This window comes from Balearica regulorum, chromosome 2, assembly GCF_011004875.1.
Source record: "Balearica regulorum gibbericeps isolate bBalReg1 chromosome 2, bBalReg1.pri, whole genome shotgun sequence".
In the NCBI taxonomy this organism is placed as follows: Eukaryota; Metazoa; Chordata; class Aves; order Gruiformes; family Gruidae; genus Balearica; species Balearica regulorum.
Window position 1 is genome coordinate 30,010,577 of NC_046185.1, and position 16,808 is coordinate 30,027,384.

The 16,808-nt window shown below is 39.3% G+C and overlaps 1 protein-coding gene across 4 annotated transcripts in view; it reads right to left on the reverse strand.

Moving 5' to 3' along the window:
• Nucleotides 1–5,728: 5,728 nt before the first annotated feature.
• LOC104639124 (transcription factor E2F5) overlaps nt 5,729–16,808 on the reverse strand; it is a 41,791-nt gene continuing 30,711 nt past the window's right edge. For 3 of the 4 annotated variants that reach the window (XM_075743793.1, XM_075743794.1, XM_075743796.1), the window contains 5 exons: nt 15,738–15,856; nt 12,327–12,422; nt 11,120–11,182; nt 10,254–10,409; nt 5,729–7,952 (listed from right to left, as the gene is read on the reverse strand). In XM_075743793.1, the coding sequence (XP_075599908.1) occupies nt 7,839–7,952; nt 10,254–10,409; nt 11,120–11,182; nt 12,327–12,422; nt 15,738–15,856 (548 nt within the window). In that variant the 3' untranslated portion in view covers nt 5,729–7,838. Of the gene's footprint in view, nt 7,953–10,253; nt 10,410–11,119; nt 11,183–12,326; nt 12,423–14,310; nt 14,829–15,737; nt 15,857–16,808 lie in introns of all 4 variants that reach the window. The other variant, XR_012833773.1, reaches the window with a different exon arrangement.

Sequence of the window (16,808 nt, forward strand, 5' to 3'; positions counted from 1 at the left end):
CTGACTCTAAAGAGGCTGAGCATAACCTTAAGCCATAAGAGAAAAGAAGTACAGTACAGACACATAAGTAACAGCGTGTAAAGCACAACTAAACAGCAAGACACACTTTTCAGAAAATGAAACAAGTTTCTCTATTTCAATACCAAGCAGTTCAGTCAGTCACATTTTCCTCTTGCAGGAATTACTAGATGCAAGATAAAATTCTTTATTTTAATCTTTTTTTTAAAATCTCAACCCAGTTTAGTAGGAGCTTAGTGCAAATGACTCTACAAACACCCCTGAACACATTGTCATGACGCAATACACCAGTCACTAGGGAAAAGTGAAGCACAATCATGAGACTTCTGTATTATTTAAGCAGTATCACACCCAAGCAGTGTGTATAGCCAAGTGCTGTTCAGCTCTGATATCCTGGGTGTTCCCACTTCGCTATGAGATGGCCGTGCTGCAGGGCCAGATTACTACATTACTTCCTGATTGCCGTAACCCAGAGGTGGGGGCAGTGTGGATTGTGTATACCCTCTGTACACTGATGCAGAGGGTGAAATCCAGACCAGTAAAAATGACAGTTACTGAATAAATTAAAAAGAAAGAAAATAAAGCAGCAGGCCAGAAAATAACATTTTGGTAGTGCATTTTCCTGTCCATAACTACAACTCCCATCTTTCTGTAATCACAAAGATCTTTTTCCAGTTAACACACATTTACTATGAGCTTGTGTGAACTGAGAAACCTGCCTTAAGTCCTAGCAGTGATACTTAGATATCTCATATCAGAGAGACAGGTAGGCAAATGCATTCTGGAACCTCACGCGACGAGTGAGGTGAGCATGATTCCAGGGCTGAAGTGAGGACCACCACTCATCTGAATCAGTTGGGAAAATGGAGCAGAAACTGGTTTCAAATAACTGGTCAGATTTTCTATATGAATCTTTACTGTTCACTTTGCAAAAAAAACCTGCTCAGTGATGATTACCTACGCTCAGTTGTATTTTTGGCACGTGTGAATTTGTCCTTCCATGGAGCTTGTTCTCAGAGCTTCAGGTGCTGGCAGAGTCTGACCTGCTGCCCATGCCCTGCCCAGTGGCTTTCCCTGCAGGGACGTCCAGCTAAGCCAGAACATGCTGGACCTACAGAGCCTGCTTAGTAGCACTGACAGACATGCAATGTCCAGGGTGCCTGTACACAAATGACTTAGATACTATTTTTTTATTATTTTTTTTAATGCCTGGTGAAACTTCCAGCTAGAAGAAAACACAGAAAAATTTACCTTGCTTCTATAGTGGTTGTTTCTGGCATGTTACTTTTCGGCATGTGTGGAACTACATGATGGTACTTGCTTACGGAAAATGGGAGTGTTTAAATGCACAGATTCACCCAAATATGATCTTTTAAATCTGAACGTCTTTTGTTATGTATCTGAAAGTAATCCTTTTTTTCATCATCCTTGTTTCACTTCTAAAAAAGGGAGTAAATCACAATGCACAGCAAATCCCTAATACCTGGGTTACATTGCATACTCTTCTTCCACAGACTGAGAGACTTCAGGACACCGTGGCTGTTATTCGCGCTGTTGTGTCAGTGTGAAGGTGACACCCAGAGCATTGCTTTATTTACAGTGACATCTACCGGCAAAAGCAATCTGCAAAAGGGCCTCTTTTTCTGTTAGGTTTTTCAGCATTCATGCTCCTACCTTTGGCATTTTTCAGCATCTTCTTCACATTTCACCGCTCAGTTGTTCACAGTCTGTTCAGTGTTTTAGATTATTGAATATAGTTTAGTCTGTTATCATATTTTCAAACCCAATATCCCTGTCCTCAATCGATCATCAGTCTATCTCCAGAGTATATGTCAAAACAGAGGAAGATTTTTGTATGACCAGCACTGTTTGCTGGTGCCTGTCAGAGAGCTGGGCATCTCCAGCATCCAGGAGACACAGCTTCTGCTGAGGTAGCTTCATCTCAACATTGTATATTTAGCATTCCCATATACCTACCTACTGAACATAGCTATCACTGAACCATCCACACCAAAACCGAAGCGGCTCTGGGCATGGGACCTTGTCTGCAGACTTCAGGAGGCTGGTGGAGTCCAGCGTCAGCTCAATTCCGTAGTACTCAACAGAATCTGCTGTGGTCTAGAGTCTTCCGCCAGCTCTTCCGGTATATTCTACGGTGTATATGTGTATATGTACACATACATATATATACACACATAACATGTATATAGTATATTGTGTATCTACTGATAAACATATATACAGAGAGAATATAAATAGTTTAGTATAGTTGCTAAACATTTTAGGAAAAATATCTAGGAACAGTAATTACATTAACGCCATCAGACTGTGAGTACGGAAGAGAATATTTCAAGGATTTGTTCGGGATAGCTGCTGAAAATACTACACACCGTGTTACAGCTACTCAAATAATGTTAATAAATAGTGGTTTGCTTTTATTTTGCCATATATAGTTATTGCTATGTATCAGCCCGTTCAAAACTAATTCAGTCAAACAGATTTGCTGCAATAGACATTCATGAAAGGCCTTGTTCTGGGCTTTGCTTCTGGCTTTGTTCTTCTTACGAAGGTCCCCTGAACCAGTCATGAAGATGAGCTAAATTATTCTGAGAGATTCAAGGTTTCTTTTGGGCATTGGGCCAACAGGCTGGAAGTTCTTTGGCTAGTCTCTGCAGGCATTTTTAACAGACTTCAAAATTAATATTTTGTTGAATAACACCGTACCATTACTCCTGTATTATTTAGTTTGACACAACAGTAAGATATTGCTCTTCCTCATAACGGTATTTGCAGTGAACTAGGTAACAAATACTATTTAAATAATCTTCGGCAATTTTTGGATTGCTGCTGCCATCTGCAGACTGGAGGACACAGCATTCTTTCAGGCATTCGTACATAGGTTCCTATGCTTTCTGTGTAACCATAAGAATTTTAAAACAACTTTGGAATATAAGTTTGGATGCTGAGATTCTTAGTGATTTCCAGGTAAACAGTTCATTCATGATATCACAAACTACGTAAGAATCTGGAGTTTAAACAAGGCAAAGTGAAAACAGAAATCAAGAACAAATTCTCTGAAAAACACCAAGGATGACCGGGTTCCTTTTTTTACCTCAAAACCACTGAAGTGCTGTTTTTTAAAAAAAATTATTTTATTGAGAGCATATTTCTGTCTGGTGTTCATACAGCTGTAGAAAAGAGAAAAACCGGAAGCAAAATGTTGACATTTAAATGGCTGATGCTTTATTCAAAATATTTTCAAATCAGAGACAGAAAAAAAATTAAATCAGATCTTAATAAAAAATACATTTAGTCTATCTGTTGCATGCAACCTGTATGCAACATCTGAAAAACAAAACTGTCAGGAGCATCTACAAATTATTCAAATTTTTGTACCCAGGTATGTGGGTGAAATTTGATAATATAGAAGTGACACAGGAACGGACTGTGCAGCACATCAGTTTTGTTAAGCGGAGACAGAGAATCTGTGTTTTCACGTGACAGTCCAGGCCTCTCCTGCCAGAGACATTCCCTGTCCTCAAATTCTGCTGCACAAGAGAACTCAGCACAGATCACACATGCAAATGTTTCACCACAGTGAAAACTTGTACTCGGCATGAATGATGGTGAGGTTGACAAAAACAGAAAAAAAAAATCCCATTAGTTTAAAAACATCTTTGTTTAAGCACTTCAGCATTATCTTCTGTCTCATGAAGACAGCAGACACCCAGAAAATGCCATCTGTCCATAGAGTAAATATTTCATAGATAAAAGGTATGGAAATAACAGCATCTAAGAGATAAAGTCACGGACCAGATCTCTATCAGGCTAGATCTGTACGAACAAACAATAGCAAGACTTCATATGAAAACCAAGCAGGCTATCTATATGTGCAGAACATTGGTGGAAATACAACACTACTGTATTTTTGTAGGATGATTTATAGGTTAAGATTTTTATCCTAAGCCCTAAAGAAATGCCAGAGAAGAATAATCAAAGAAAAATGAGCACAGGCAAGCAATGGTAATTAAAAACAAAAATGGAACAAACTCTTTATCCATGGCTAAAACCACAAAGCAAGTTCAGACTGGGGGGGGGGGAACAACAAAATATAGCAGTGAGGTCAGAAGTTAGATGTCACGTGTCTAGCAGCAGAGTGATACAGGAGATTGTCACAATGCTTTTTTGTACTACTTAATAGACAATGAAAGAAAAAGCCATCTCTAGAGCAGCATTCCTCTGGCATTTGTACTGTCATGCTAAGGCTGCAACCTGAAGGTGCTCTAAGCCTCTCAATTAGTTGCAACTTTTAACGTCTGAAGGCTAGGCAGGATTCATCTATAGCAATCTGCTCCTTGCCTACCTAAAGCTACAAGAATCTAAATATCAATTTTCCTTTCCATTAAGTTTATTAAAACATTATTACATATTTCTTTTTTATATGTTACTTTATTCATATACCATATTCCATTTTTTGCCGTAAAGTTACTTTGAAATTGATTATTTGGAAGACTTGGTGGTGGTGTTTTTTTCCTGGAATTGATTTCTTGAATTTTTTTAGGTCCCAGTTCATGTCTGGAAGGCCAGCAAAGTCCTGTCTGAAGCAACAGAGAGACAAATCTCTGAAGGGGCAGAGAAAGCACAAGCCAGTGGCTGTATGGCAGATGTCTGCCTGATCTTCAGCCCACTGTACTCCACAAGGAAGGACAGCTACTTTCCAGGTTTTTTCTTTGATGTAAAGAAAATTCCCAGCTGATGTTAAACTCTCTTTGTGACATGAAAGACATCATGAGCATGACCTGCAAAGGCTATAAACACAGTAGAGCACGCTGCTTCCCTCCTGTGCCAAAGACAGCAGAGCTGACCCCTAGGCTCTACTGCAGTTTATTTAATTCTGAGAATAAGTTTATGGGTGACCAACCATCCAGCCATATACAATTCTTGACAGCTACTATTTTCAGCAAGTACCCTATATGTTTTTTGGTCACTGAGCATTTCATTCTTCTTAGTATAAAGGCTCCAAGCGTGTCAGAGGGTGCACGGTTGATCAAAGAGACCTTGTAGCTGGGGGGGTGATGATGTATTTTAGCCTTGTTTGCTCTACAGTCATCTTAGTACAGCACGGAGCCCACATTTGAGCTTTAATTCCCTAGGAGCACGTCATGTAATCTGACTGAGATTCAGCGCATCTTGGGCATAGAGTAAGTTAGTGACTGAGGATAGAACCAAGTGCTCAGAGCCGAGACTGGGTCCATGATCTCACCTTACAGTTGCAGCAGATGGATAACCTGGGAAGCTGTTCCCAAAGGATTTCGGGCAACTGAGCATTTCTAGTCTTATTCAGATGCCACCACCATTAGCTTTCAGCCCAGATGCAGTACCATGCTATGGCAATCTAACGTGAACATGGCATCTCCACATTAGGAGAATTAACGTGAATGATGTCTTCTTCGAAAACGTATTTGCATAACTCTAAAAATAGTCAATAGTTCAAAAAAGCGCAATGAGAAACTTTATGTACAATTGATTGCATGTCTTACCACTGCCGAAGACGTAAAAAAGATACATAATACTACACCACCCAAAGACAGACTTCAAATGAGGGGTGACAATTTTTTCCAAAACTAGAGCTGCAGGCACTAGTTATAAAACTGCAGCCTTCTCTGTAAAACTTTAATCTCTTCAATAGAAAATACAAGACACATTCATCAAATCCATTTTTTATTTTCATAAAATCCTTATAAATATCAAAGCACTGGATCAACTCCACTGTTTTCAATGTGTGAAAAACACGTAAAACTTTTGTTTCTGATATGAAGCAGTAGCCTTACTACTTTCTCTTCCGAGGCAAAAAAACTTTATAGCCTTCCTGCAATTTGTAAACATTTTGTTCATGTTCTGCAGCTACTCACATGACAGGGAAACATATCAGATCCAACACTAAGTCTAAAAAAGGGTGTGAAAACACGCAACACTCTCCTGCTCTCTCCATGCACACTTTCCAGACGTCCTCATTCAGAAAGAATCAACCTGAGATCTTTTCAGCTGCATTCTTCTCCCTATGCCAGAAAAAAAAAAAGTGCCTGCAGGTTTTTCCCCTTTGGTTAATACTTGTACCTGCTGTCGCTGCCAAATGCCTTTTATTTCTCCCATGGTCTACTTGTGTTCTTTCCTTCAGAAAACATTCAGAAGGCATTGAGAGGCCTTGCAGCTATATTAGCTATATTCTGGGGGGGGAGAAAACAAAAAAAATCCACCTATCATAAACTAAGCTAAAATACCTATGTCTCTATGTCTAATTTATTCAGTTATAAGAAGGTATATAAAGTCAATCCTGATTGCGATTTCCCTCATGTTTCTCCATCTAAGATCAAAAGACCTGTTGAGGTAAAAGGCACAGCCTATAAAACCTATAAAAACCCCAAATTCACGGAGAGCAGTCATGGAAGATGAGTTGGTTAGAAGTACTACAGAGATTCGTGGTAGTTGCTGCCCATGAAACCTCTAGCTGCCTCTTTCAGGTGGTTTTCACTACGTAGTTCTCACAGTCTGAGGGTAAATCTAATCCTATACTGAGCTACATCCTATGGCAAGTTCATTAAAAATAATAAATTCGGTGTAAAACAAACAAGTATACTCAGATAACAAAAGCTCCTGAGAGAAACACAGGCTCAAGTCAATTCATAAAGACAGACATTTCAACACATTCTATTGAGGGCTGATCTTTTATTAGATATTTACTTGATTCTGATTTCTTTGGTTTGCTCTAACTGCTATCTTTGGTCTTGAAATATAAGGGCAACCACCCAAGTTCAGCTATCACAGCAGAACTTCAGCCAGTACCTAGGAGACATGACATACCTGAGTAGCGCTGTGCTCCACTGCAAGATGTGAGGTACGCAGCATGTGTTTCACTCCGCAGTGTGCAACGTGCTTAGTATGAGACTGTCTGGAGCAACAGCTACCCCTGCCTCCTGATTTTAAGTGGTAGGAGTCTGATGCTACATGGATATACTGTTACAGTCCCTTATGGTTCACCAAATGCAACAGACTGGATTTAGGAACAAACAGTTTCCTCTATGCCCTTCCACCTTGCAGTTTTCAGGTTTCAGGACAATTTCATCGCTATATGTGGTGGAATTCAGGAATAGCTAATCCACCTGACATGATCCTGCAATATACAAAATCCTTACTATTTGCTTTAAAAAAAACCCCAAAAACAATCAGTACATCATTACTGCTATGAAGCAGTCAGAATAACAGGATGCTATTAATCTCTGTTTTATTTCAATGCTGTTAGTCATTACTGCTTTTTGTAGGAAGGTAAGCATAGCATTGTAGAAGTCAGCAATGAAATTATATCAGCCTTGAAATATTATTTTCTTGAGAATTACAGTTTGAAGTCTTATATAGAAGCTAAATGTTATGTTAGAGACCATAAGAATAATCCCGGAACATCCTTTACTGCCATTAATAGCAGAGAACCTGTTCAGTAATTTGGTGGCAAATTCTGGGCAACTCCTGCACCCCATCTGACCCCTACGATTAGCACTGCCCGCTGTACGTGCAATGCTAACGCCTCAATGCTCCCACACCAACGCACTCACGCACAGTCAGACCTGTTAACATTGATGAACCTGCAACACCTCAGGACATACTTGTCTGTGAGAAATGACTGTATGGTAACCAGTAATAAAACCAACACCTATTTGTTAAAACAACTCACAAAAAAAATTAAAATTAAAAATCACAAAGTATATCAACTATTAAAATTAATTCAGCCTTTGGTTTCAGAGGGAGACTACTCTGGCTTTACTCCTTTAATTCCTTCTGACTTCTCGTCCCTTTAAAGGCTGGGGAGGCCGGTAGTTTCTCAGCAAGCAGCAGGCGACCTCATCCTCAGCAGTGCTCAGGAGGCTGCGGAATTTGGCTAGCTGCAATCAAAAGAGACATAAGGTTCAGCAAAAAACCCTCACGCTCATGCTAATGAGAAAGCATGCAGTAAATATTAAAGATACTTGTCACCTTTTTTCCGCCAGGAAGAATGGAACTGTATTTTTCTATGGCATGTGGGGAATGGCAATTTCACCATTTCTGTCCTTGCAAATGAAAAACGGTGACTACTGAGAAAATCTCCCAAGATACGTGTCAGAATGAAACTGTGCATAAGGATTACTTGTTTCCTAAATTCACACTTTGTCTTCCATAACCTGATCTAAACCAGGGTTTTTTGTATTTTTTAGTTTGATTTTATAGGTTGGAGAGTCTGGAATGTTTCATGCAAAAAATTAGATTTCTTATGTGCACCTGTGTACATCTTCTTGTTCAAAGAGTATATTCACAATTAACCTGGAATAGTAGGTGTAGTGCTATAGAAAGCTTCTGTAATTAGCACTTTTCATATATTAAACATGTACTCAAACCGAGAGAGATTAAATTTTTTTCCCTTGTGAAGACATAGAACAAGCAGTTATTCATACCTCAGCATAAACTGCTCAGCAGAAACCCAGATAAGAGCTCCATGTCTAAACCTTGGGAAATCCAAGTCTGATTTCTGACATGAAGTTTAGTATTTTGTCTAATTTCTAATATTTCCAATATTTACTATTTCTATATACCACCTTATTTTTCTCCTAGGTTAGCAAAGGTAGGACAGCACCAAAATCTTTCCATTATAACAGAACATTTAGTTGTACAGCACATTGCATCTTAATCGGGTTAAGAGCAAAAAAAGTCAATACTATCTCACTTCACTCCATTTTAAAGCTAACATTTGTAATTCAAGGTCCCTGTGAGTTTCTAAAAACTTAAAATTTATTTTTAATTTTTTTCAACCTGAAAAATCCACCAAGAAGTAGAATACTGTAAAGCTCCAAAGAAATACAAACTGGAGGAATAAAGTTAAATGGCAAAACAGTATCAGTCATGGTGGTGATTGATCAATTACAATGGTGGACATTACTGGAAGCAAACACTTTTAGCTACATGCATGCTTATATTTATAAGAACATAGCACATTTATACTTTAATACATAAGACACAGCTTCAGTCTGTGAAAAATGACTCGTAAAGAATCACTGTATTTGACATTGTTTCCAAGACCACGTCCTCTGTACCTGTTACACATGGGTGTTTGCATACAGCACTTCACATTTTAGAATGTATTAATTACAGATTAGCCCAAATAAAACCTTTTAACCTGAACAATGCCTTGTCTTTGGGAAGTTGATATCTTAACGCAAATTTTCAGTCCTAGATCCATACACACTGCAGCGAGTCTTACAAAGCCAGATTGAGGGAAGTGGGGAAGAGATAGAGGTGAAAAAATGCACATGCTGAGGAAATACATGACTTCAAATCAGTCACAAACAGAATTTGAGGTCTCCTGACTAACAAACATCCCATTCAGTGTACTGTTTTAACATTTTGCACAAAGACTGAAGTGACCACTTCTGCTGAATATGTGGCCTAGGGTATTGAATTTTCTGAGGTATTTGTAATGTTGACCAGGAATGAGACAAAAGCTGTCGTACAAAAATCTTAAGGGTTACAGTTAAACCTATTGCAGGTGACGTACTTATCAACATCCAATATTAGAAGCTATGATCTCACATACTTCAGTGTCTCCAGTGGGAAAAACTCTTTATATCTAAGATGATCAGCCCACTGGGTGTCACTGTTACAACATTAATATATAGCACGAAGCTTAATTTAACAAGAAATGGAAGTAGACTCTTTATATAGTTTCACACTTTTCCTACGATAGCCTAACATAAACCCCAACTTATTACAGTTGTACTTGCTTTTCATTATGCTAGTAAATTCAACAAGTTTTACACATCTGGAATGCAAGAATAAATTTACTATTGATCTATCAAATAAAAATGCTAGAGAAGCGGTTTGAGTAGGATAGGCAAATAATCGAATCAAGTGGAATTTCGGGATTTCTAAGTGTCACCAGAACCTTTTTTCTGTAAGTTCCTTGTGGATAATTTTTGACTGTTAACTTTTAGAGTATGCAGATTCTTTTTTTAAAAATGGACAATAAATAGCTGTTACACAAAGAAAGGCAACGAGAAGTCAGGATAAATTTGACAGACACATTTTGTCCTTTGAAAATTTGAAAAGGTATGCAATGCTGTGGTCTGCAAAAAAATATATTTTTTTAGGGACATTTACAATTTCAAGTCTTACAAAAGCAACATTTCTACAGCAGTGAAAAATCAAAAAAATACCTGTTCAGAACAAACACTTATGGGCTCTCTCAGAACAATCCAGATGACACTCTCAAGAAGAGGTGGAACAGTGAGGGAGCCAAAGTAAGTCCAGTAATCCAGAGACTTGGGAAGGAGACAGCTAGGATCGAAGTTTGTAAATAGTGCTCTTTTACCCTGCAAAGAAGGTAAAAAAAAAAGAAGCTCATGGTGGTTCTAGCTTAAACATATTTAGAAAATTATTTCTTACACAAAGTTAAAAAGAAGGAAAAAATGGGGCAGTATTATTTAAAAGCAAGAGGCCAAGATAAACCACGCCGAAGGAGGCAGGGCTTGTTCCACTATGAGTTGGGCTGGCAACATCCTGGATGATCACAGCAGGTGAGCCAGTGCCCTTCTGATGAGGTCTTACTTCTGTGACAGCTTTGCTGCTAGCAAGGACGCCATCACAGGCATCGTAATAACATAGGCTCCCCATAGTTACAAATGGCCGTGGCTGATCTCTCTCTAACAATAGCTTATTTCTCACCCTATACCTCAGCAAAACAGGGGAGGAAAACTGTCCTGCATCTTTTTCACAGCTTTCCACAAAGTATGTTTTTCTCCTGTTAATATTCTCATAGCACCAGATTTGTCAAGTTCTGTGAGGAATTGGCTTTCTCCTCTGACCTCTTACTGTATAAAAATTATTCTTTGTCTGCTTAGTTTTCAACTTTACCTAACAAGAATGCTCCTGAAGTGTCCCAAATGAGACTTAGATATGGATAGCTATGAAACTAGGGACTAGGGAACATGAAGGTGAAGGCAGCAGCAGCCAGGTTACCAAAAAACCCAAAACAACAAAAGCAACCACCTGTATTAGTATTCTTTTAGAAACATTCATTCACCTTGATTCTGATGGTGTCCAAGCGGTCAGTAATCTTCTTCAGCTGAGGGTTGCATTCACCAATCTATTAACACCAGAGAAAAAAGAAATACTTGAGGTCCAGAGAAAAACAGCAACAATAAATCATCAAAAAGCAAATGAATAATGAAATTGTTTTATATAACTTTACCTAAGTGACTGTGAGAACTGACGGATTTTGTGAGTACGAGCGTGTGACTAGCTGGTCCTTAGAAATAGTACTGGTTGTAAAGAATATCCACTCCCTTGCTCACAGTATTTTTCTGGCTACTCACAGTAATTATTCCAGCTACAAAAGACCCACAGCTTTACACTGCAGGGAAATAAAAGCAATTTATTTTTCATGTTTTATATGCAGGATATTAAAATTTTCAGGCTTACATCTGAAATTTAAATTGCTTAAAGCAGTGAAAACATCATTCTTACGTAGTCCAAGCAGAATCTGTGTGCTAAGAAATCCAGTGAAACTTTCCTTGCCATCATTATAATGTAAACTGGAGAGACAGAATTACTGAAGCAGTTCTTTGCAGCTGCTGCATGTAATAGCTTACTGACTGCGCCAGCACCAGCTGTGCCCAGGAAGCTGTGGCAGCCAGGCAGAAACTACAGATTTGACCAAAGCCCTATCCTTTGTCATGGATTGTGCGAATTCTCCATCTGCTTCTTCGTACAGAATTCAATGAAGCTGTTGCAAGAGTTGCATTTCATCTTAGGATACGTGCAGGAGGCAAAGAAGTGTATAACAATTACAGTGCAGTCCTCCAGATTCTGGGGTGGGTTTGGGGTTTTTTTTGAGTTTTCAGAAGAAACTGTCAGCTCAGAAACAAACTGTTAAAGAAGCATTTGAGCCAAATCAGATCACCCTCCTAAAGAAACCCATTAGTCAAGCACAAGTTATTGGGATCCATATAGGGGCAGCTGAATTAAGTTCCACATCTTACATTGTACAGGAGTGCAGACTAGGCAAACTAAAGAATCTCACTGTCTTGAAAATCTGTTATTCTGATATTTTTAATCTTCAAGGAAGCACAGCTTTCTAAACTGGAAAGCAAACAGTATGAGGAAAGAGTATAATTTCATGTCCATATAAAACAACTATCTCTTTACCAATAATGATATCAACCATCACCATTATCCCTTTGAGCTCAGAATGCAGACTTACTAGGAGGGCTGAGGCATTCTTTTCTTACCTTCAGAAATACAGCCATGACTGCTAATCCATCTGACTGACGAGCTGCCTCAACAAAACTGGAATACTTTTCTGAGTTCCAGTGGACCACGTGAAGCTGAAAAGCAAGAGACACGGACAGCATCAACTCCCGCTGAACTCAAATAATCACAAATTAATACTACAACTTTACTGGTTTTGATACTCCACTCTTTTGTATTCAGAGGCATTCAGTTTCCTAAATGCAAATATTTTATGAAACTGGTAAATGCGTAGTTCATACAAATGGCAAAAGCATTTCCAGTGGCTGGGATTATTCAAAATTTAGCAGCAACCAGCACACCACAGTGCCTAGCAAACTGCTGTTGGGTCCCCAGATTTTGAAGAGAGAAGCTAAGACAAGATATCCCATGGTTACATAACTAAAGCTTTTAAATCCATTTTTAGTACAGCTGATTTTAAAAAGTAATTGAAAATCGTGAGGATGTCATTAGTCTTTTGCTCCTCTTTTTCCTTAGTCAAGCTTTCAGTAACATTAATCAGCCACATAAATAGCTAGAAAACAGGCAAAGGAACACACATTAAACTTGCACTGACCCCTTTTCTCTCGTTTAGTTTAAGCTGAATGTCAAAATTTCATTTTTGATACTTTCCAAATGTCATTTTCTATGATTACCAGTAGTTAGGCACTTAGAAGCAGCTTGAATATCTCAAGTTTGAGCATTTGCATTTCCAACATGCATTATTCTGGCCCTGTCCTGTGGTAGTTGCTTAAGCAGCTTAAAGACACCACCTAGCCAGGTGGGGAAAGGAAAAGCCTGTGATGTCTACCGCCATACCACCTCGGTCCCTCCTGCTAAGCCAGGTTTCCTAAATCCTGGCCACACTCTGCAGCGGGAGCTCCTGGTTCCCGGGAAGCACCAGGACATCCCAGCCTTGAGCAACGGTCCGACTGCCAAACTGGAGAGAGCACAAACACTCACACAGCGCTTAAGACTAAGTACTTCACAAACATTGATTACTCTCGGAAGTCCTCAGTGGATTAGTAAATCTTACTACCCATAGTTTTTAGACAAGGAAAGATAGGGTCAGAGACAGGGCATGGGACTGGCTTTTCTAAAACTGGTGACCATCTTTTCAGATTTTGAGGGCTGAAAAGCAGCTCCACCAAATAACTTAAACTGGGATGAATCCCTGAAAAAAAAGGCTTGCTTTTGGAATACAGCACTTCAAGACCTCTAACGTAAGAGCAATTTAGGAAAGCTGGAACTTGCTTTAAAGGCTTTCTATGGGAAACAACATAGCTGTGTGGTTGAAATAGGAATCTAGGAGTGTGAAGATTTTGACTCTAAAGCTCAATCTTTGCCTAATCTCTATGAGTTTTAATTTTCCGTATCTGCAAAACAGAGCTGTTACTTGGTGTTACAGGGTATAATTAATGTTTGTTAAGCACTTGGACTCTAAAGTGCCAAAACATTACTTCCAGGAATCCCACTGAATTCAGTAATAATACATGTATGCTGACGATGAAACACATGCTGGCTCACAGCTTCAGAGATCCCTGAAGGGAAGTTGCTAAAAATATTGTCAATTAAACCGGGAGGAAAACACAGTCCACTAAACCATTCTCAGATGCATTAGTATCCTGGAGCTCATAGCACCTGCACCACTCACTATTATAAGTTCACAAAAGCTACATTGAACAACTTTTAAACAAATACAGTTTTACATACACAAAAAGGAAACAGATACTCTCAGTCAGAATTGACTTTTATTGTGGATTTTTAAAAAGGCAAAAAAACAACAAAGAACAAAAAGCAAAATTCCCGCAGCTAAAGCCCACTCTCACTCCCTCATAGCTTTGCCAAAGAAAAAAACCCCAAAAACCCAAACCAACCTCCCTAAAAACCAAAACCCCCAAACAAACAGAGCTGTGAAACACTTTTGGGTACAGCCCCATTCTCAACGGCTTGTGACTTCTCTTTAAGGAATATATCCCGTCTTACCACCGCTCTGTCACTGCAGCTTGTGAAGAGACCTTGATCAGACCATACGATGTCAGAAAGAATGGAGCCATGGATCCCTTCTGCTTCCCGGTGGGATTAAGGGGGCTGAACTTTGCAGTCTTCTTTACCTGTACACTAATTCTTTCTTCGACTTGGTCGATGCTTTTTCTTTAAATCTGACACATCTTCCTTATGAAGGTGAGCACTGAAACCATCTTCACGTCTCCTTCTGAAGTACTTTCTTTCATGTGAACAGTGCTCAGAAGCTTTGATCTTAATTCTGGATTTCTTATCTCAAAGCCAAAATGCCATCTAGAGAGCTTCTTGTGGAGGGTTACCCAACCAACAGGTAACGGAAAGGTTTTTAGACTGGCTAGAAATTCAGAGATATTTTCTCCTTCCATTTGGTTTCTTAGATGGGAAACATATATATATTTTCTCAGCTAGAAATTTGGTTTTGGTACTTAATGGTTTTAAAGCACCTCTATTAATTCTTTATATTCCATCTCACCTGGTTCCTGTGGAAAACATAAGCCTTTAAACACTGCAAATGTCACTTTTCCCCATTAGTGTTAGAAAACTGATTTTTTTTTTCTGACCACTATCTCTTATAGCATTTCCAGTAAAATCTGATCTCACCACTGTGCATACATTTAATTTTTTTCTTCTTTAGTATTATGTCTTTTATTTGTCCATTACCATTTATTTTTATACTTTTAACTTCTTTTTTCACCCCAGAAACCTCTTCACTGTCTGAACTATTTGTTGTTAAAGATCTCCGTCTCATCAATATACTCCACGTTACTTCCATTTGCAAAGAGGAATCAGATACTGCATACTTTTTTACTGTAGACTACTCAAACGCACCGAAGGAGACAGAGCAGGAGCGAACTCTCCGTGCCAGGGCAGACGATGCCCTCCTCCCTGCGGCACGCCGCCTCCTCTGAAACGCAGTACCTCCACAGACAGCAGGCACCCCACACATATTAAGGTACGGTTCCCAAAGAAAGTCATAACCATCACATTGCTAAGTGCACCACAAAATGCAACACTCCTAAGTCTTGCATAAATTTTACACTGCACAGGCCCCAAATCAAATAGTTCTGTGGTTTGTGACTGAAGCTGACTTTGAAAATATTCTCCAAGGAAGAGACAGTGAAAGACAAAGTTTAAAATAACTCTTGAACATTAAATCTTGCTCTTATCAAGCTCTTGTCTTCTGCACTCCTTTTTTAATCCTCTCCAAAGCTTTCAAATACATCCTCTTTTGAGAAAGGACCAAACATGCAACAGTTCAGGAAGACCTCTTGTCTTTCGGTAAAACGGGGGGGAGAATGAAAAGCGGGAGGAGGAGGGGCAACATCATTCTTACAACGGAAAACTAGTCACAAGCTTAGAGGAACGGATGACTCCATGTAAAGCCTTACCTCTGCCGCGTACTTCATCCCATCCACCGCATGCTCGGAGCCAGCTTCGTCGTTAGACCCCCAATGGAAGTGAATCTGTCGCAGCCTGTAGGTCCCGCTGAGCGGCCCCCCGGTCAGCACTGGAAACCCAAGCAGAGGGAAAGGCTTCACTGCGGGAACGGGAGCCGCTACCCACATCCTCTAACCTCACACCAGGCTTCGGTCTTCCGGCAGTGCCCTACTCCTTCTCAAAAGCTGTCTCAGATGGCTTCCCATTTCTTTGAAGTTCTACAGAAACCCTCACTTGTCCAGGATATGACTTTCAAAATTGCATTTATGTGTAGATTTAGTGGGTTATGGCCCACTAAAGGGTATGTTGCTATCACCAGGTTTGTTTTGCTAGGGACTGGATGTTTCTCAGAAGATGGGAAAACACTTCTATTTTGCACGTGGTTCCCTCTCCTGAATGTATTTAAAAGAATCATTGAGAAATTAACCTTAAGATATAGGTTTTGTGAATACAGGGGAGGATCAGAGAAATACCATGTGAAGAGAATTTCTTCTTTTTGAAATCTGGAGGAAAGTACGTGGTGCTTAAAAAAATTTTTCAAGGCTTTTTCCTTCATTTGCAACTAGAACCAGTCACATCAGATTGAAGTCTGAGAAAAAGGAGCATATATTAACATAAATAAAAAAACCCCAACACTACATATGCATTGTACTACTGCAATATTACTGACACTTAACTGGCCATTTTTTTCAGGTTAACAGGCATATGGGTGGGCTTTTCATTGTTTTGTTTTTGCAGGTGCTTGTCTTTTGCTAATCAGAGTTGGAACCAAAACATCTCTGCACAGAGACTTGAACGTGAATCACATTCAGAAAGATTCTTCATTCACCGCAAAATAAAATCGCCCCACTCTCCCATCTCTGTATCTCCTCTCAGGGTTTGGAAATTAGGCTGGGCTGGTTTACTGGCTCATTATAGAGATTTTAAGGGGAAAGGATGGGAGCTTTAACTGGATGGCTTTTCAATTAAGAGCACTGGGGAGGACAATAGTCATTTTTTTTTCTCTCTTCTAGGTTTAGTCC